This window comes from Dendropsophus ebraccatus, chromosome 6 (assembly GCF_027789765.1).
Source record: "Dendropsophus ebraccatus isolate aDenEbr1 chromosome 6, aDenEbr1.pat, whole genome shotgun sequence".
Taxonomy (NCBI): Eukaryota; Metazoa; Chordata; class Amphibia; order Anura; family Hylidae; genus Dendropsophus; species Dendropsophus ebraccatus.
Window position 1 is genome coordinate 150,573,357 of NC_091459.1, and position 22,360 is coordinate 150,595,716.

The 22,360-nt window shown below is 53.3% G+C and overlaps 2 protein-coding genes across 2 annotated transcripts in view; one reads left to right on the forward strand and one right to left on the reverse strand.

The window, feature by feature from the left end:
• GCKR (glucokinase regulator) overlaps positions 1-22,360 on the forward strand; it is a 79,133-nt gene that overhangs the window by 13,781 nt on the left and 42,992 nt on the right. The gene's annotated exons all lie outside the window — the stretch shown is intronic.
• On the reverse strand, positions 10,504-21,158 carry LOC138795161 (uncharacterized). Its single transcript, XM_069974146.1, has 7 exons — positions 19,975-21,158; positions 19,561-19,670; positions 13,879-14,005; positions 13,661-13,735; positions 13,441-13,542; positions 13,004-13,102; positions 10,504-11,949 (listed from the first exon to the last, which is right to left on the reverse strand). The coding sequence occupies exons 1-7, from the start codon at positions 20,960-20,962 to the stop codon at positions 11,513-11,515; spliced, it is 1,938 nt and encodes a 645-aa protein (XP_069830247.1). The 5' UTR covers positions 20,963-21,158; the 3' UTR covers positions 10,504-11,512.

Here is a 22,360-nt window from a genome sequence, read left to right on the forward strand (position 1 = left end):
GCGGCAGGTACGCGACACGGCACAGCAGGTACGCGGTCACCGCCACGGACGTGCCGCGTACCTGCTGTGTGACCACCACGGACGTGCCGCGTACCTGCTGTGTGACCACCACGGACGTGCCGCGTACCTGCTGTGTGACCGCCACGGACGTGCCGCGTACCTGCTGTGTCACACAGCAGGTACGCGGCACGTCCGTGGCGGTCACGCGGCAGGTACGCGGCACGTCACACAGCAGGTACGCGACACGGCACAGCAGGTACGCGGTCACCGCCACGGACATGCCGCGTACCTGCTGTGTGACCACCACGGACGTGCCGCGTACCTGCTGTGTGACCACCACGGACGTGCCGCGTACCTGCTGTGTGACCACCATGGATATGTTGTGTACCTGCTGTGTGACCGCCACGGACGTGCCGCGTACCTGCTGTGTCACACAGCAGGTACGCGGCACGTCCGTGGCGGTCACGCGGCAGGTACGCGACACGGCACAGCAGGTACGCGGTCACCGCCACGGACGTGCCGCGTACCTGCTGTGTGACCACCACGGACGTGCCGCGTACCTGCTGTGTGACCACCACGGACGTGCCGCGTACCTGCTGTGTGACCGCCACGGACGTGCCGCGTACCTGCTGTGTCACACAGCAGGTACGCGGCACGTCCGTGGCGGTCACGCGGCAGGTACGCGGCACGTCACACAGCAGGTACGCGACACGGCACAGCAGGTACGCGGTCACCGCCACGGACATGCCGCGTACCTGCTGTGTGACCACCACGGACGTGCCGCGTACCTGCTGTGTGACCACCACGGACGTGCCGCGTACCTGCTGTGTGACCACCACGGACGTGCCGCGTACCTGCTGTGTGACCGCCACGGACGTGCCGCGTACCTGCTGTGTGACCGCCACTGACGTGCCGCGTACCTGCTGTGTGACCGCCACAGACGTGCCGCGTACCTGCTGTGTGACCACCACGGACGTGCCGCATACCTGCTGTGTGACCGCAAAGGACGTGCCGCGTACCTGCTGTGTGACCGCCACGGACGTGCCGCGTACCTGCTGTGTGACCGCCAGGGACGTGCCGCGTACCTGCTGTGTGACCGCCAGGGACGTGCCGCGGTACCTGCTGTGTGACCGCCACAGACGTGCCGTGTACCTGCTGTGTGACCACCACGGACGTGCCGCGCACCTGCTGTGTGACCGCAAAGGACGTGCCGCATACCTGCTGTGTGACCGCCACGGACGTGCCACGTACCTGCTGTGTGACCGCCACAGACGTGCCGTGTACCTTCTGTGTGACCGCCACGGACGTGCCGCGTACCTGCTGTGTGACCGCCACGGACGTGCCGTCTAACTGCTGTGTGACCACCATGGATATGTCGTGTACCTGCTGTGTGACTGCCACGGACGCGCCGCGTACCTGCTGTGTGACCACCACAGAAAGCACTTTTACTTACAGTCTGAGCACTATGTTATGTGTCGTTTACTTACTGTCTGCCCCCATGGGATGCGCCATTCCTTGTCTGACCAGGGATGTCTTAAAAGTATTATGGGCCCCTGGGCAGAGCTGTGACCTGGTTTCAACCCCCCTATCCTGCCCCCCCATTACCAAACCCTCCCAACCTTGCAACCCTTCCCAGCCACATCCAAAGCCACCCTAATTCCTCCCCCAAATTGAATGTTATCTTGCGGTGCATGGGTACAACGGCCTCTTGTCCCACGGATTTGTGAAGCACAGCTTCAAGTAATGGGGGGAGGGAGATAGCTCCCTGTGGTGCGGTCTGTGGTCCCATTGTTACAAGAGAGAATTATAGTCTGCTGTATGCAGAAAGGCCCCCATGAGTAATAGGCCCCTGGGCAGCCTCCTACCCTGCCCAATGAGAGAGACTATTGGATGCGCTGTTTACTTGGCATCTGACCACTACTGGATGCGCAGCCATTTACTTGACATCTGGCCACCATTCTATGGAATACGCCCATTAATCACTGTGGAACGTGCCATTTACTTGCCATCTGACCAGTACCCATACACATTGTTTACTTGCCTTCTGGCTCCAATAAAGAATAGGATTCTCTTTTTACTTGCCATCTGACCGCCACTGGAAGCTCAGTTTACTAGTCATCTGACTGGCTTGGGATGCACTGTTTGCTGTCTGCCCACTATGGAACATGCCGTCTATCTGCCATCTGACCACCATGGTGTTCGCTGTTTTATTTGCCAACTGACCACCACGAGAAGCACTTACATTACATCCGTGGCTTGTCACATGTAGTGTACAGCACCAGTATGGGCACTTTACACCATATTAAAAAACTTTGTTCTCTCTGTATAATTTCCCAAAGCAATTATGACGAAGCATCCTAAAAAGTTTGGCCCTTTTCAGGGTATGGCCAGTGTCAGCGCCCAAGGTAGCAAGTGGAAGCAAAAGAGCTTCTGGCGAGCCTAGCATTCCCCCAAGAGTCTTAACCACTGTACTCTGAAGATCTTTTGAAAGAATATCAGGACACCCAGCGGCTGGAAGGCAGCATTGAGACATTCATTAGTTTCTAGGCTGCAAAGCAGTCAGTAGAGCCACGGAGAGGGCAGCTTCTGCTAAAATACCAGATCGTACCGCATGCCGATGGATAAAGGAAGTTTAGGAGAGGAAACTTTTGCCCCAGACTACAATGATGATGTCAAAGACCCTACATGGAATCCCGGTCCACAGATGTCATCATCAGGGGATGAAGGTGTTTTTCTTCCACTGACACAGCATCAGGTCCCATCCACAGCTCGTTGGTCCAGAGGCAAAATGGGGAAAGGTAAAGCTTCAGCTTGTAGACAGAGTAGTCTTAAGGCGACTCTGTACCCACAATCTGACCCCCAAACCACTTGTACCTTCAGATAGCTGCTTTTAATCCAACATCTGTCCTGGGGTCCGTTCGGCAGGTGATGCAGTTATTCTCCTAAAAACAACTTTTAATCCTGCAGTGCTGTGTCTAACGGCCGGGGCTTACATTTGTATATGCATTAGGCTGGCACACCCTCTCTGTCCTTCCTCCCCACCCTCCTCATCATTAGGAATGCTCCAGGCAGATTGCTTCCTATTCCCCACCTGTGTGTATAATGAACATGGGCTGGATCGTTAATACACCTGTGCAAAGCTCAAACAGCAGTAAATGTTCCTGGAGCATTCCTAATGATGAGGAGGGTGGGGAGGAAGGACGGAGAAGTGGTGGCGGCCTAATGCATATACTAATGTAAGCCCCGGCCGTTAGACACAGCGCTGCTGGATTAAAAGTTTTTTTTTTAGGAGAATAACTGCATCACCTGCCGAACAGACCCCAGGACAGGACTTGGATTAAAAGCAGCTATCCGAAGGTACAAACGGTTTGGGGGGGTCAGATTGTGGGTACAGAGTCTCTTTAAGCAAGGCCCAGGCACTGCCCAAGGCAGCGTCAGCAGCCAACAACAGTCTAACAGTGCACCTGCTTCAAAGACCCACCCACTGCAATCTGTAGTGTGGCAGTTTTTCTGTCTCGTTGGTGGCAAATACCATGATGCCCTATGTGCCATCTGAGACCATAAAGTGCGTTGGGGTTTGGATACCCAGGTACTATGTGTTAGTACATGGAATGCCACCACCCCACTGCCTGGAAGAACCAGGACCCCTACGCCACTTCTTGCCTGGAACCACAAATAGCTGCATTTACCATCGTGCAGCCCATATTTGCAAGTCATAAGTCAGCATGCCTCGGTTGGAAGCAGTAGGTCCCTAGCGTCTACCCCTGCCTCCTCCGTCAGGTACAGTGTTCAAACACCGCCACTGTCAAGACATGTCTCTGTCTAAAACCAAGCTGAAAAGATAGCAGTACGCCAACACCCACAGAAGCTAAATGGACACCTGGCTAAGTCGATTGCCCTGCAGTCTCTCCCATTACAGTTAGTACAGTCCAAGCCATTTAGGGAGTTGTGCCCAACCAAGATAGAGCATGCAAAGTCACCAATTTTTTGCCAACAAGGCAATTCCAACTCTGCACTTTCTGCCTCTAATCGGGTGCACCCAAGTGCGGATATCTGGAGTTCAAGCTATGGCCAAGAGCAGGATATGTCCATGACTACCCACTGGAGAAATATCCTCCCGGAGAGCTGCAGCTGAGTGGAGGTGACGCCACTATTGGCTTCTCGGTTTCTCGGTTCAGGGGCAATAAATATATATATATAGACCTCATCATGCCGGAAAAAACTCTGTCCTTGTGGTGTGTACCAATGCTACCAAGCCCAGCACTGTCAGGCTGCCCTTCACTTATGCAGCCTCAGTGAACCCAGCCACACTGGGCAGGAACTGCTTTGGGCAATGGAGGACGACATATCCAAGTGGCTTACTCCTCGACTTCTGCAGGTGGGCACCGTAGTCACAGACATTGGGAGGAACATCACATCGGCACTGCAGCAGGAAAGGCTGACATGCTTTATGCATGTGGCCAATGTGCTAAACCCTAAGGGTATGTGCACTGATAGGGTTAACCCGAATGATTATAATTTCTGGGATTATTCCTTGTTCTTGAATACATTGAAACAACAATTATTTCCCAGTAACTGTTCTTCAGAGACTCGAGACTCCTTAGTGTTGAAGGTCTCTCTCAGACCAGATTGTCTTGTACCGCCACCTATATATGGTAAACAAACACATTGTACCAACCCGACTGCGCAGGACAGGAAACTGCTGACCATCTATGGATTGACCTATCACAGTGTGATATGTATGTGTCTTGTGACTTGAGACCCCGCCTGTGTCAAGAGTTTATGTATTTCATGTGAATACACTGGGCATGAGTAGTACCGCCCCATACTCTGTCTATAAAAGTTAACACAAATTAATAAAGGGGGCGCTTCCCAAACTTACATTACTGATACGTACATCAGCTGTCTGTGTCTGCGATTTTAAGTTGTAAGCAGAACTGCAGCTGCTATCTCTAATCTGGAACCATCCTATACCTGGGAGGACCTGTCTCCATAGAGTCAGGTCAACATCTAAGTTTAACCTTATCAGCACACTACGAAATGGCAACGGAAAACCCATTGCGCATTCTGCAGCTCACAGACTGTGTGGGGGGGGGGGTGCGTCCCTGTCATAGACTCCATTCTATGCACGGGTGGATTCCATCGTCCGTCCAAAGAATGCATAGAATGGAGTCTATAACACAGGCGGAGACACTCGCACCCACCACAGTACGCGAGCAGTAGATTCCGCAACGGATTTTATGTCGCATTTCCGTAGTGTGCACAAACCCTTAGGCCCTTGCTCACTGAGCAATAGGCGAGGAATTGAAGAGGAATCCGCTCTTAATTTCTGCTTGAAATTCCTCCCGTAAAATATGAACAGAACAATGTCCTAATTGGATTTCTGCTCTGTCGTTCACACTGCAGAATGTTCGGCGGCAGATCCACTTTCCACCCTAAGAAGTGACACGTCATTTATTTGAGCGAATAGTGGAGGAGCGCGCGTCCTCTCATTCACTCAAAGCAGGACACTTAGCACAGCGGTATTCTGCTGCGGAGAGTGTGAACGGGGCCAAAGAAGTGACATGTCAGCGAGATTCCACTAGAGGAATCCTATAGAAGTTAATAGGGCTTCAATTCTGTTTAAAATTCTGCTTGCATTCCTTTTGAATTCTGCTCAAATTCTGTTCCTATTCTGCCAGAGCAGAATAGGGCCTCATGCACACAGGGCAAGAGTGGTGGAATTCTGCCAGCCTCATAATGACACTCTATGGGAGGATTGAGCAGCTCCTCTCTCCGCGCTGAAGAATGAATATGTAGCCTCCCATAGAGTGTCATTACGGAGGGTGGCGGCGTTCTGTTGCGGACAATTACGCCGCTCATGCTCTGTGTGCACGGGGCCTAGAAGAGGAATTTCAAGCAGAAATCTTTCCTCTTCAATTCCTCATCTATTCCTCAGTGTGCATGAGCCCTTAGGCCCAGTTCACACTGAGCAAAAACGGCAGAATTCCGCGACGGAGCTCTCTGCCACAGAATCCTGCTGTGCTCAGTGTCCTGCAGTGAGTGAATGGGAGGGTGCGCGCGTGTCCACTCCTGACGCTCAAAGAATTAACATGTCAGTGTGAACTGGGCCTTACAGTGTAAAGGTTCCTCCACTCCTTCCCAGGACTGAAGGAGTTGCCAAAAATGCAGAGGACACTTTGTATCCACTTCAGCCACTCCTACGTGGCACGGAACACCCTCCACCAGATCCAGCGAATAGTGAAATCCAAGAACATCGGCTGATCTGTGCTGAAATGGTGGAACTCGGCCCTCCACATGTTGGATCAGCTGTACCAATGGAGATCAGTGGTCTCTGACTTCCTCGTCATGCATTCCTGCAGCTTCACACAGAACTGCAAATTTTAGGTCACCCGTTGGCACATAGTGTGTGATGTCTGCTGATTGCTGGTACCATTGCCCCAGTGTGGAGAGGCTGATTATAAAGATGGACTGGATTTCACCACTCCAAGGCAGCACATGCCAGTATCTATCCAGCTCGAGACACCTAAACACCCCAGAGATGTTGCATCTTGCACCTTGTTGAATCATTAACCAGCGTTGATAAAGCCAGAGGCCCCGATTCAAAAAGGTTTCGGAACGCATTATTTGCACCATGTTTTTTTTTTTGCTGGTACTGTGGGAAAATGTATTACATTTAGTATAAAGCCTTCATGAATCTGGACTTTACTCCATTCTCCATCACATGGTCCTTGCTTTTATGGCTGGGGTTTTCCTACTTTGCAATTGACTTGGTGTTGATTTCCATTTTTGGGTCGTTGAATGGCCGTTCAGCTCACCTGTAAGATTACACCATCATTCCTTGACATATTGACATATCTGTGTGTATGTTTATTGGGGGCTTTCATTCTCTGCTCGGATGGTTAAAAGAACTAAAGGGAATCTGTCAGCCCCGGGTCCTATCTGAGGTGTGGCAGTGCCCTTGTGAGCATGTTACCCTTTGGTAATTTGTTCATGGAGTGGATTATCTCGCATCTCTTACTGTAATAAAGAGTCAATGAGGAGTTGTGGCTCAGTGTTTGTGCAGCACTCTGGCACTCCACACCCCTCCTACATGAATAATCAACGCTGCCCGGCCTCCTGCTGACTCAGCTGTCAGTCACATATAGCTGAACCTCATGGCCTGTGTAGATGTGGTCTAGGGGTAAACCACCCGTCTAGAGACCTACACCGGTTTCCTTTGGTTCCATTCCCCTGATGGAAATGGAAAAGTTTTTTATTTTTTCTCGATTGCATCATTTTTAAAAGTGCAAAGAATTCCCAATCAGATCCAAATTGTTTTAGTTTTAATACAATGATGAGAAAAATAAAGAAAAAATAAATTTTCCTCATCTTAAAAAAAGAACAAATTTGAAAACTAATTTCTACCTGTTTAGGATTTTATTTTTTGCACTTTTAAAAATGATACAATAATGAGAGAAACGAACAAATAAAATGTAAATACTGACTGGCAAACGGGCACAGCTGTTGTATAACCTGTACTCTGTGATAGTCTGCGATACTCTGCATGAGTCTGCGATACTCAGTGAGGGTCTGCGATACTCCGTGAGGGTCTGCGATACTCCATGAGGGTCTGCGATACTCCATGAGGGTCTGCGATACTCCATGAGGGTCTGCGATACTCTGCGTGGGGCTGCGACAATCCATGAGGGGCTGCGATACTCTGCGTGGGGCTGCAATACTCTGTGCCACTATTGGAGCTACAATGGTTTAACTGCTTTCCTGCGATTCATTTTGTGAGGTTCGAGAATATTCGCTCAAAATGTGCAAACTCACAAAATAAAAAAAGATTTGCTCATCTGTTATATATATATATATATATATATATACATACATACATATATATACTGTACCTGCTGTATAGCTCTGATGGGTGATGTATATACCTCTGCTGTGTAGCTCTGATGGGTGATGTATATACCTCTGCTGTGTAGCTCTGATGGGTGATGTATATACCTCTGCTGTGTAGCTCTGATGGGTGATGTATATACCTCTGCTGTGTAGCTCTGATGGGTGATGTATATACCTCTGCTGTGTAGCTCTGATGGGTGATGTATATACCTCTGCTGTGTAGCTCTGATGGGTGATGTATATACCTCTGCTGTGTAGCTCTGATGGGTGATGTATATACCTCTGCTGTGTAGCTCTGATGGGTGATGTATATACCTCTGCTGTGTAGCTCTGATGGGTGATGTATATACCTCTGCTGTGTAGCTCTGATGGGTGATGTATATACCTCTGCTGTGTAGCTCTGATGGGTGATGTATATACCTCTGCTGTGTAGCTCTGATGGGTGATGTATATACCTCTGCTGTGTAGCTCTGATGGGTGATGTATATACCTCTGCTGTGTAGCTCTGATGGGTGATGTATATACCTCTGCTGTGTAGCTCTGATGGGTGATGTATATACCTCTGCTGTGTAGCTCTGATGGGTGATGTATATACCTCTGCTGTGTAGCTCTGATGGGTGATGTATATACCTCTGCTGTGTAGCTCTGATGGGTGATGTATATACCTCTGCTGTGTAGCGCTGATGGGTGATGTATATACCTCTGCTGTGTAGCTCTGATGGGTGATGTATATACCTCTGATGGGTGATGTATATACCTCTGCTGTGTAGCTCTGATGGGTGATGTATATACATCTGCTCTCCCTCGTACGGTGGCAGTATTTTCCGTATGATAAATAACGCATCAGACTTGTAAAAACAAGATTTATTGCCGGAATCGTCTCTACAGGATCGGGACATTAGAAAAGTGAATATAGAAAACAATTCCTGGTTCTACCTATGGTGCCAACTCTAAGAGTCCGGGAGAAGGCGGCAGTGACATGGTGGCCAGTCTGTGCACCTTATCTTACAGGGGGCACCACCTGCCCGCAGCACCCTGTCCATCAGCAGGGTGACACCTCCCTCTTGTGCTTTTCCCTGTATATACAGTGGCCAGGACAGCGCCCCCTATACTCTACATGTAGTGTCTACACAACCTATCATTGCTTCCCCCTGGGCAGTGACTGCAGACACCATGTGACCTCCACCAGGGCCCACCCGATGCCCTGCCACCGGGGGAGGGGCCACCTGATGCACCACCACCGGGGGAGGGGCCACCTGATGCACCACCACCGGGGGGAGGGGCCACCTGATGCACCACCACCGGGGGGAGGGGCCACCTGATGCACCACCACCGGGGGAGGGGTCACCCGACAGCCCATGACGCAGATATGTATGGATGATTTTGAGCCTTCTGCTCCTATAAGTTATGGGGGGGGGGGGGGCACCTCCTGTAATACTTCTACTAATAACACTGTAAAGAATCGCTCCGCGCCGTGTGCCACATCCATGGGGGGGGGAGAGGACAGAGCAGAACAAAGATGGCAGCCGAGTGATAGCAACCACAACACAAGATTAACCTGTAAATAACACATCATGGGGGGAGGGGGAGTAAGTGCCCCTCCTCCCTCACCACACACATTCAGTGGCCAAAAAAATACTGTGCACCTGGATGTTACCACAGTGTCCTCCACACTCACAGCATCTCATCCTCCAGAGCTGCACTCACTATGCTGCTCTTCTGACAGACAGTAGTATAAAAATGGTATCACTTGCTATACTGTTGTGAATGATTGTGGAAGACCCCCGAATCCAAGATGGTGCCCCAACTCCAGGATAGCACCCTTGTCCTGTACTACTCCTGAACGCTTCTCTTCCAATGAACAGAGGATACGGCACACCCCACGCTTTATGTATGTGTACTATATATACCGCCTGCCACGCAATAAAGCTCAACTATTATTCTGACTGCTGTCCGGTCCAGTAATTCCGTGTACACATATCCCTATTCCACTATATACAGCGTGTATCCTCAACACTGTGCATCATATCTCATCCTCCAGAGCTGCACTCACTATTCTGCTGTTGCATCATGTCTCATCCTCCAGAGCTGCACTCACTATTCTGCTGTTACATCATGTCTCATCCTCCAGAGCTGCACTCACTATTCTGCCTCCTGAAATACAGGTACAATTCTCTGATTTGGAGACATGATATAACAGAATAGTGAGTGCAGCTCTGGAGGATCAGACATGATGTAAGGGTGCTTTCACACTGAGGAATAGGCAAGGAATTGAAAAGGAAAGAATAGGAGCATAATCTAAGCCTCCATTGACTTCTATAGGATTCCTCTTGCAGAAAGTCAATTCTTTGGGCCAGTTCACACGGAGTAAGGCTCCGTTCCCACTGAGCAAAGGTAGCGGAATTCCGCGACGGAATTGTCCGCCGCGGAATGCCGTTAGCCTCCCGCTCATAATGGGACTCTATGGGAGGCGCGCGCTCCTGCCCTGTCCGCGCTGAAGAATGAACATGTTCATTCTTCAGCGCGGACAGGGCAGGAGCGCGCGCCTCCCATAGACTCCCATTATGAGCGGGAGGCTAACGGCATTCCGCGGCGGACAATTCCGTCGCGGAATTCCGCTAGCTTTGCTCAGTGGGAACGGGGCCTAAGAGAGGCGGGAATCCCGCCAGCCTCAGTGTCATACAAGCTGTCTATGGGAGGACTCGCACGGCTCTCCACTCAATGAGCTGACATGTTCTGTCGCAGAATTCTGCCCCTTACTCCGAGTGACCTGACCCTTTGGGTGGAAAGCCAATTCTGCAGTGTGAACGACAGAGCGGAGATCCCATTGGACACAATAGGCATTGCTCTGCTTATATTTTACAGGAGGAATTTAAAGCAGAGATTAAGAGCAGATTTCTTGCCTATTCCTCAGTATGAATGCAACCCAACAGCAGAATAGTGAGTGCAGCTCTGGAGGATGAGACAGGATGGAACAGCAGAATAGTGAGTACAGCTCTGGAGGATGAGACATGATGGAACAGCAGAATAGTGAGTGCAGCTCTGGAGGATGAGACATGATGTAACAGCAGAATAGTGAGTGCAGCTCTGGAGGTTAGCAGCAGATAAGACACTGATGATGTAAGATCTGAAACCCCCAATAGGGTCAGGGTAGTACAATGCACTCAGGATCCCCCTTATAGAGTGGCCACACCCCAGCCACAAGCTCTTAGTAGCAGAGTTCAGCTCCGCCTCCACTGTTTAGCCCCGCCTCCGCAGTGTTTCACATTAACATAAAAAAATATTAAAACAGGAAAGGGTTAAAAACAATGCAGCAGCACGACGGCCTCACATGTAATACTGACCGATGCCACAGAAATGCCTGCGGGGCTGCGGCTGCTGCATCAACGCCCACTAAAATGCCCTAATGGCCATGTGCAGCCCGATCACCGAGCCGCAGAGGACGTCCACTGAGCGGCCAATCTAACAAGGAGGAAGACTGGGATATAAGGCACAGCTGCGGCCCTAACACTGTCCTGGCCCGAGTCCGTGCTGACGACCATGGGGGCACAACGCCCTCCACCCCCAGAATAAATTATGATCCAGTGTGGATGGGGAAGGGTAGAGGGCGCCACAGAGAGGCTCATCCCACTGGGCCCTTCACGTGGCCCAAGCTTCCTCCAGCTTCATGGTAACGGACTGTCTGAGTGTCAGGCAGCTGACCCCGGAGCGGGTGTAGGGTGCCCCCGCACTGAGGGCAGGACTGGAACGTCCCTTGGGGGATGGTGCGGTCGCTGAAGGTCCGCTCGCACAGGTCGCACTGGTAGAGCTTCTCGTGAGGCATCCAGTCATCTCGCTCCTCGGGGGGAAGGTCGCGGACCGGCAGCCGCTGCTTGGGATTGTTGTCATCATCCTCGTCACCTTCAGAATCCGGCATCTGCTCATACCTCCTCCTCTGAGGGGGGCGCCGCTTCCTCTTACCAGGCCTTGGTCGGGTGCTGACACAGAGGGTGGAGATACCTGGTAAAGACTCCCGGTACGAGGAGAAGCTGGGCTGAGACAGGGAGATGATGTCTGCATCTGGAGAAGGATAAGGAGGTCAGTGAGGAGGGAGGGACTGACAGAACACGCCCCACACACTGAAAGGACCCACCCCTGAGGAGCACAGGACACGCCCCACACACTGAAAGGACCCACCCCAGAGGAGCGCAGGACACGCCCCCAAGCATCACAGCACTCACACACTGAAAGGACCCACCCCTGAGGAGCGCAGGACACGCCCCCAAGCATCACAGCACTCACACACTGAAAGGAGCCACCCCTGAGGAGCGCAGGACACGCCCCCCCCCAAGCATCACAGCATCCACACACTGAAAGGACCCACCCCAGAGGAGCACAGGACACACCCCACAAGCAAAAAAGCATCCACACACTGAAAGGACGCACCCCAGAGGAGCGCAGGACGCGCCCCCCCCCCAGCATCACAGCACCCCCACATTGAAAGGACACACCCCAGAGGAGCGCAGGACGCACCCCCCCCCCCAGCATCACAGCACCCCCACATTGAAAGGACGCACCCCAGAGGAGCGCAGGACATGCCCCCCCCCCCCCAGCATCACAGCACCCCCACATTGAAAGGATGCACCCCAGAGGAGCACAGGACACGCCCCCCCTCAAGCATCACAGCACCCACCACATTGAAAGGACACACCCCAGAGGAGCGCAGGACACGCCATCACAGCACCCCCACATTGAAAGGACGCACCCAAGAGGAGTGCAGGACACGCCCCCCCCCAAGCATCACAGCACCCCCCCACATTGAAAGGACACACCCCAGAGGAGCGCACGACACTTCCTACTGACAGAACACACCCCAGAGGATCACAGCACCCCCCCCCCCCCACACACACACACACACTAAAAGAACACACCCCAGAGGAGCGCAGCACCCCCCCCCCACACTAAAAGGACGCACCCCGAAGGTGCACCCACAGCACCCGCACACAGACAGGACAGACACACACACCCCATTGACAGGACACCCCAGAGGATCGCAGAAGACTCCCTACTGACAACACCCCCCCCCCAGAAGATCACAGCAGTGGCCACTCCCTTCACCATCACACATACACACCAGGGTCAGGGAGGAGGGTCTGTTCCTTGTCATCCTCTGCAGGATTTGTGTCTTCTTTGAGGGACCAGAGGGGAAGATCCGGATCAAACCCCGGGAGACCTGGAACCAAAGAGCGGTCAGTGATAACATAAAATAGAATAGTGAGTGCAGCTCTGGAGGGTGAGACATGATGTAACAGCAGAATAGTGAGTGCAGCTCTGGAGGATGAGATATGATGTAACAGCAGAATAGTGAGTGCAGCTCTGAAGGATGAGACATAATGTAGCAGCAGAATAGTGAGTGCAGCTCTGGAGGATGAGACATGATGTAACAGTAGAATAGTGAGTGCAGCTCTGGAGGATGAGATATGATTTAACAGCAGAATAGTGAGTGCAGCTCTGGAGGATGAGATATGATGTAACAGCAGAATAGTGAGTGCAGCTCTGGATGTTACTCACTGGGGCTGGATGTGTCTTGCTCCTCTTCAACTTCCTCTTGTTCCCCTCCGCTGTCGTGTTTGATCCTCAGCAGGATGTCGGGGGTGACGCTGCCCCCTGGTGCTGTCATAAAAGAAAGGAGGGTGAGTGAGCAGCCTTCATGTTTTACACTGCACAAACCACAAAAGCGCCCCCTCTCCTTGCCCTGTACGGATCCTCAGGGTCACATGATCCCACTCACCCTGTCCGGGGTCGGGGCCCCTCCGCTCCTTGTCTGTGATCTTTAGGAGGACGTCTCCATTTATGATCTTGTATCCTGTAGAGGAGATGGGAAAAGAGAGAAAATCGTGAAGAACCGCAGCAAAACCGGAACCTGAGACCTGAGCCAGCCCCCCACCCACCCGGAGGAAACTGCTTACCCCTCCCCCACACTCCTTACCCCTCCCCCACACTCCTTACCCATGCCCTCCAGGGCGGCATGAATCTCCCGCATCACATTCTTGTACAGCTCCTTCTGCCAGTCCTCCAGACTTCCCCACTCCTTGGCCGTGAAATAAGCCGCAACGTCATGGAACGTCACCAGACCCTAGAGAGAGAGAGAGTCCGTCAGTGACGGGGGGGGGGGAGAGAGAGAGGCCATCAGTGACGGGAGAGAGAGAGAGAGAGAGAGAGAGAGAGAGAGGGAGGCCGTCAGTGACGAGAGAGAGAGAGAGAGAGAGAGAGAGAGAGAGGGAGGCCGTCAGTGACGAGAGAGAGAGAGAGAGAGAGAGAGAGAGAGAGGCCGTCAGTGACGGGAGAGAGAGAGAGAGAGGCCGTCAGTGACGGGAGAGAGAGAGAGAGAGGCCGTCAGTGACGGGAGAGAGAGAGAGAGAGGCCGTCAGTGACGGGAGAGAGAGAGAGAGGCCGTCAGTGACGGGAGAGAGAGAGAGAGAGAGAGAGAGAGAGAGACCGTCAGTGACGGGAGAGAGAGAGAGAGAGAGAGAGAGACCGTCAGTGACGGGAGAGAGAGAGAGAGAGAGAGACCGTCAGTGACGGGAGAGAGAGAGAGAGAGAGAGAGAGAGAGAGACCGTCAGTGACGGGAGAGAGAGAGAGAGAGAGAGAGAGAGAGAGAGACCCTGGGTCAGGGTGGACAGGAGAGAGAGAGAGAGAGAGAGAGACCGTCAGTGACGGGAGAGAGAGAGAGAGAGAGAGAGAGAGAGAGAGAGAGAGAGAGAGAGAGAGAGAGAGAGGGGGCCGTCAGTGACGGGAGAGAGAGAGAGAGAGGCCGTCAGTGACGGGAGAGAGAGAGAGAGAGGCCGACAGTGACGGGAGAGAGAGAGAGAGAGGCCGTCAGTGACGGGAGAGAGAGAGAGAGAGGCCGTCAGTGACGGGAGAGAGAGAGAGAGAGGCCGTCAGTGACGGGAGAGAGAGAGAGAGAGGCCGTCAGTGACGGGAGAGAGAGAGAGAGAGGCCGTCAGTGACGGGAGAGAGAGAGAGAGAGGCCGTCAGTGACGGGAGAGAGAGAGAGAGAGGCCGTCAGTGACGGGAGAGAGAGAGAGAGAGAGGCCGTCAGTGACGGGAGAGAGAGAGAGAGAGGCCGTCAGTGACGGGAGAGAGAGAGAGAGAGGCCGTCAGTGACGGGAGAGAGAGAGAGAGAGGCCGTCAGTGACGGGAGAGAGAGAGAGAGAGACGCCATCAGTGACGGGAGAGAGAGAGAGACGCCATCAGTGACGGGAGAGAGAGAGAGACGCCATCAGTGACGGGAGAGAGAGACGCCATCAGTGACGGGAGAGAGAGAGAGAGACGCCATCAGTGACGGGAGAGAGAGAGAGAGGCCATCAGTGACGGGGGAGAGAGAGAGAGAGAGGCCATCAGTGACGGGGGAGAGAGAGAGAGGCCATCAGGGACGAGCTAGAAAAAAAGCATAGTGTGTTCAGTATGTTAGATCCTTCCTGGGGAGGGGGTGGGGTGTCCATAGTATAGACACTCACCTTTGAGAGTTATGCTATTGACAGGCACAATTCTGTAGCATAGCACCACAGCTTAGCGAGGAACATTAAGGGTCCTATTACACGGAGCGATTTTGAACGACTAACGATAGCAAATGAGATTGTTTATTGTTAACCTGAAATCGTTCACCATATTACACATAACGATAATCGTTAGTTATGATCGTTACTATGATTGTTTATTTGTTTTGCTGGGATCAGAAGGAATAACAATGTGCAATTATACTGATCACAGATAACACTGATCAGTGCTATGGTCACAGACAGGCTCTATGTAATGATCACAGATAACACTGATCAGTGCTATGCTATGGTCACAGGCAGGCTGTATATAATGATCACAGATAACACTGATCAGAGCTATGGCCACAGGCAGGCTGTATGTAATGATCACAGATAACACTGATCAATGCTATGGTCACAGACAGGCTGTATGTAATGATCACAGATAACACTGATCAGAGCTATGGCCACAGACAGGCTGTATGTAATGATCACAGATAACACTGATCAATGCTATGGTCACAGGCAGGCTGTATGTAATGATCACAGATAACACTGATCAGTGCTATGGCCACAGGCAGGCTGTATGTAATGATCACAGATAACACTGATCACTGCTATGGCCACAGGCAGGCTCTATGTAATGATCACAGATAACACTGATCAGTGCTATGGTCACAGACAGGCTCTATGTAATGATCACAGATAACACTGATCAATGCTATGGTCACAGGCAGGCTGTATGTAATGATCACAGATAACACTGATCAGCGCTATGGCCACAGGCAGGCTGTATGTAATGATCACATATAACACTGATCAGTGCTATGGCCACAGGCAGGCTGTATGTAATGATCACAGATAACACTGATCAGCGCTATGGCCACAGGCAGGCTCTATGTAATGATCACAGATAACACTGATCAGTGCTATGCTATGGTCACAGGCAGACTCTGAACTCTGGACTCCCCGGTATTAGGGAGTTGGAAGGCATTGGCGCATTTTACTAAATAGTGTTTTAGAATATCCAGCCCTGCAAGCGCGGTCTGCATGCCGCCACGCGCACAGAGCGCGGTCTGCATACCGCCGCGCGCACAGAGCGCGGTCTGCATACCGCCGCGCGCACAGAGCGCGGTCTGCATACCGCCGCGCGCACAGAGCGCGGTCTGCATACCGCCGCGCGCACAGAGCGCGGTCTGCATACCGCCGCGCGCACAGAGCGCGGTCTGCATACCGCCGCGCGCACAGAGCGCGGTCTGCATACCGCCGCGCGCACAGAGCGCGGTCTGCATACCGCCGCGCGCACAGAGCGCGGTCTGCATACCGCCGCGCGCACAGAGCGCGGTCTGCATACCGCCGCGCGCACAGAGCGCGGTCTGCATACCGCCGCGCGCACAGAGCGCGGTCTGCATACCGCCGCGCGCACAGAGCGCGGTCTGCATACCGCCGCGCGCACAGAGCGCGGTCTGCATACCGCCGCGCGCACAGAGCGCGGTCTGCATACCGCCGCGCGCACAGAGCGCGGTCTGCATACCGCCGCGCGCACAGAGCGCGGTCTGCATACCGCCGCGCGCACAGAGCGCGGTCTGCATACCGCCGCGCGCACAGAGCGCGGTCTGCATACCGCCGCGCGCACAGAGCGCGGTCTGCATACCGCCGCGCGCACAGAGCGCGGTCTGCATACCGCCGCGCGCACAGAGCGCGGTCTGCATACCGCCGCGCGCACAGAGCGCGGTCTGCATACCGCCGCGCGCACAGAGCGCGGTCTGCATACCGCCGCGCGCACAGAGCGCGGTCTGCATACCGCCGCGCGCACAGAGCGCGGTCTGCATACCGCCGCGCGCACAGAGCGCGGTCTGCATACCGCCGCGCGCACAGAGCGCGGTCTGCATACCGCCGCGCGCACAGAGCGCGGTCTGCATACCGCCGCGCGCACAGAGCGCGGTCTGCATACCGCCGCGCGCACAGAGCGCGGTCTGCATACCGCCGCGCGCACAGAGCGCGGTCTGCATACCGCCGCGCGCACAGAGCGCGGTCTGCATACCGCCGCGCGCACAGAGCGCGGTCTGCATACCGCCGCGCGCACAGAGCGCGGTCTGCATACCGCCGCGCGCACAGAGCGCGGTCTGCATACCGCCGCGCGCACAGAGCGCGGTCTGCATACCGCCGCGCGCACAGAGCGCGGTCTGCATACCGCCGCGCGCACAGAGCGCGGTCTGCATACCGCCGCGCGCACAGAGCGCGGTCTGCATACCGCCGCGCGCACAGAGCGCGGTCTGCATACCGCCGCGCGCACAGAGCGCGGTCTGCATACCGCCGCGCGCACAGAGCGCGGTCTGCATACCGCCGCGCGCACAGAGCGCGGTCTGCATACCGCCGCGCGCACAGAGCGCGGTCTGCATACCGCCGTTCACATAGAGCGCAGTCTGTATACCGCCGTTCACATAGAGCGCGGTCTGTATACCGCCGTTCACATAGAGCGCGGTCTGTATACCGCCGTTCACATAGAGCGCAGTCTGTATACCGCCGTTCACATAGAGCGCAGTCTGTATACCGCCGTTCACATAGAGCGCAGTCTGTATACCGCCGTTCACATAGAGCGCAGTCTGTATACCGCCGTTCACATAGAGCGCAGTCTGCAACTCTGTACACTGGTTTTACTGCACCTGCGCTTGGAACTTTAAAGAGAACCAATCATGGAAGAAAGTTAAAAAAAATTTATTCCCTAATTAGATGTAAATCGTAATTTTATTGAAATATAATTCATTATTTTTACTGTCACGTTTTTTAATTATTCACTTTTTACTTTCCTGTCTCGAGCCGGCTCTTTTCAAAAGAGCCGGCGTGAGACAGGAAACTCCCATCATGCAGATCGGAAGGAAAGGTTCCCATGATCCTTTGCCCGCCGCTCCGTTAATACACAGTGATCTCGCGCTATACAGCGCAAGATCGCTGTGTATTATCTAAAGTCCGTCTTCTCTAATCTATTTATTAAGATACAGACTGCCTCTGCAGTCTGTATCTTTATACTTTACCTATCCTCTTCTTCGGTGCAGCAAGGCCGACGCCGCCATCTTGATTACGTCACTTGCGTTCCAGCGGTGGAACCCAAGGCCCGTAATTAGGATGGCGGCGCCCGGCCTTGCGGCACTGAATCAGAGGATAGGTAAAGTATAAAGATACAGACTGCAAATGCAGTCTGTATCTTCATGAAGTCTATCTATGAAGATACAGACTGCCTTTGCAGTCTGTATCTTTATACTTTACCAGATCCTCTGTTCCCTGGCTGTTCCGGCGGCGGAGCCATCTTGATGACGTCACGCTGGAACGCAACGCTGGAACGCAAGTGACGTCATCAAGATGGCGGCGCCCACCGGAACAGCCAGGGAACAGAGGATCGGGTAAAGTATAAAGATACAGCCTGCAAATGCAGTCTGTATCTTCATGAATAGAGTTAGGGAGAGATATACTTTCATAATAGGGACAGTTATATTTAGGTGATTGGTTCTCTTTAAAGAGGAGTTATTCCAAGGCTGGGGAACCTTCAGCCCTCTAGCGGTTGCAAATCTACAATTCCCATCATGCCTGGAGAGCCAAAGCGTCGCTGGAGGGCCGAAGGTTTCCCATCCCTGAGTCATTCCCTACTGGGTCTTAGTGGGTTTCATGTCTGCATCAGTGACGAGCGAGCAAGCGAGAGAGACACAGTCAGTGACGAGAGACACCATCAGCGACGAGTGATAGAGACGCCATCAGCGATATCTGATTACAGAGGCAGCAGAGACTGCTCCGTATATATCAGGGCCCGGGCCCCCGGCAGCAGTGATTACACGGTGAGCCCCGGACCCCCGGCAGCAGTGATTACACGGTGAGCCCCGGACCCCCGGCAGCAGTGATTACACGGTGAGCCCCGGACCCCGGCAGCAGTGATGTCCGGCACACCACCCCAGCCCCCCCACCACTTCTCACTGAGCAGCGGCTCTATACAATGCTCTGTGTACATGGCCCAGGAGTCTCTAGGACAGATTCAGCCACTGAGGTGGCGACTCCTCCCCTTAAGATGGAGCCGACGATTCTTCCCTCTAGAGCTGAACTATACACTTTTGCTCCCCCATCCTTATATACAGCTACTACAGTCCCCTGAGCACTTACCCGCCCAGGGATCAGGCTCTTCTCCTGGGCCCCCAGATCTTCTGGCTCCTCCCACTCCTCTTTGATGGCGGCTTCACAGGGTCCGGGCTCCATATACGGCACCTCCTCATCTGTAACAGAGAGAAGATGGGCGGTTATCAAGGCCTGAGCGACTCCCCCACCATTTCCTCCAGTCACCCAGCTTTCTCTCCCCCACCCCACCTCCGGTTTTCCAGTTACCCTGCTTTCCCTCCTTCCCCCCCCCCCAATGTCCTCTGGTTACCAAGCAACCCCCCCCCCCCTGTGTTCTCTCTCCAGTCACCCAGCTTGCCCCCCCCCAGAGTCCTCCAGTCACCCAGCTTTCCCCAGATTCCCATAATGTCCTATGGTGTCCCATGTCCTGTACGTTCTGCTGTTCTCAGCCACGCCACGCACCCTCTTTCTTTACAGCGTGGCCATTGCTCTGGCAGCCATTCACCGTCTCATCCTGCAGCCTCTGTTTGGGTGACAGGCCAGCAGCCATCTTGAGGTGCTTCATGATGCCCCTGATCCTGGCCTCACCCACCGGCAGGTTCTTGAACCAGCGTGCGTATCCGGGGCGGTGGTCGGGCTGTGGGGTGAGGTAAAAGGGTGCATCCTTGGCCTTCATCTTGTCGGGCCGCTCGCTGGCGTACTTCTCGTAGGCTTTCACCACGTCACGGTCAGGCTGCTCGGGACTCTCGTAGATCTGCATCCTCATGGTGTGTCCGGGGTGCAGGCGGTGAGGGCCCCGGCCGGCCCCCAGCTTCTTGGTGTGCTCCAGATACTTGCGTCCCTGGGGGTCAGACTTGAGGGCGATGTCGCCCCAGCGGAGGGCGTGCTGCTCCAGGGTGCGGAGGCTGAAGTGGAGGCCGATGTTGAAGAAGAGCATGTGCAGGAGTGCGGTGGGGCTGTGCAGGCCGATGGCGCCGGTGGCGTACAGCCGCTCTATGTCACGCTCGCTCAGGGGCTCGGCCTGCCCTCCCCCCCCTCCTCCGCTGCTGCTGCCGCCGCCTCCGCCTGCACTGCTGGGGGCGCCGCGGCCCAGGCTCTTCAGGTAGGACTGGCGCTCCCGCATGGCGCTCACCGTCTTCTTAAACTTGGTCTCCTTGGAGCGGTAGATGGCGTGCGGGTAGGCATTCCTCTCGAAGTGGCGGTCCAGGCTGCCCAGGATGCCGCGCAGCGTGCCCGCCTCGTACTCCGAACCGTCCGGCTTACGGTGGGTGCGGATGAAGGTGGACAGGTGGTCATCCAGCTCTCCCACCGGGATGGAAAGCAGGGGGCGCTCCTCCCGCGCACGGCTCAGGTACGACTGCACAATCCGCAGGTCAAACTTGGTCTTTTTCAGGGTGTTCTTGTTGTCTGAGGGGCCCCCGCCCTCCGCCATCTTCTTCTGTGATGTCATAGCGATTATCTCCACATCAATTAAAGGCGACGTATGACGTCACACGACCGGCGTCACCACGTGTCTCTCCAGTCCGCGCTCCGTCTCTCGGGCCGTCCCGTTACAGCGCTCCCGCTCCTTCCCCAACAAACTACAACTTCCCGTTCATCGGAAATCCTACAAGAGCGGCGCCTCGGACTACCACGCATGCGCTGTGCTCCCGCGCCCATCTACGCATGCGTGCGGGGGCGGAGTTGCCCGGAGGGCGGAAACTGTGTGCTGCGCATGCACAGAAACGGGACAATGGCGCGATGGTATTGCGCATGCGTGTAGCGCTCCGCTCTATCTGATTGATGTCTTGTTCTGTGTGTGACTAATGGCGGCGACTGCGGTGACCGGGAGCGTGTGTGACGTGTATAGACCGTGCCGAGCCGCCGTACCCGCACCCTACTACACTGTACCCATATATACTGCACTGTACCCATATACTATACCCATATATACTATACTGTACCCATATATACTGCACTGTACCCATATACTATACCCATATATACTATACTGTACCCATATATACTGCACTGTACCCATATACTATACCCATATATACTATACTGTACCCATATATACTGCACTGTACCCATATACTATACTCTACCCATATATACTACACTGTACCCATATATACTATACTGTACCCATATATACTATACTGTACCCATATATACTATACTGTACCCATATATACTACACTGTACCCATATATACTATACTGTACCCATATATACTACACTGTACCCATATATACTACACTGTACCCATATATACTATACTGTACCCATATATACTATACTGTACCCATATATACTATACTGTACCCATATACTGCACTGTACCCATATATACTATACTGTACCCATATACTACACTGTACCCATATATACTACACTGTACCCATATATACTATACTGTACCCATATATACTATACTGTACCCATATATACTATACTGTACCCATATATACTACACTGTACCCATATATACTGCACTGTACCCATATACTGCACTGTACCCATATATACTATACTGTACCCATATATACTATACTGTACCCATATATACTATACTGTACCCATATACTGCACTGTACCCATATACTACACTGTACCCATATATACTATACTGTACCCATATACTACACTGTACCCATATATACTGCACTGTACCCATATACTACACTGTACCCATATATACTGCACTGTACCCATATATACTATACTGTACCCATATATACTGCACTGTACCCATATACTACACTGTACCCATATATACTGCACTGTACCCATATATACTGCACTGTACCCATATATACTACACTGTACCCATATACTATACTGTACCCATATATACTGCACTGTA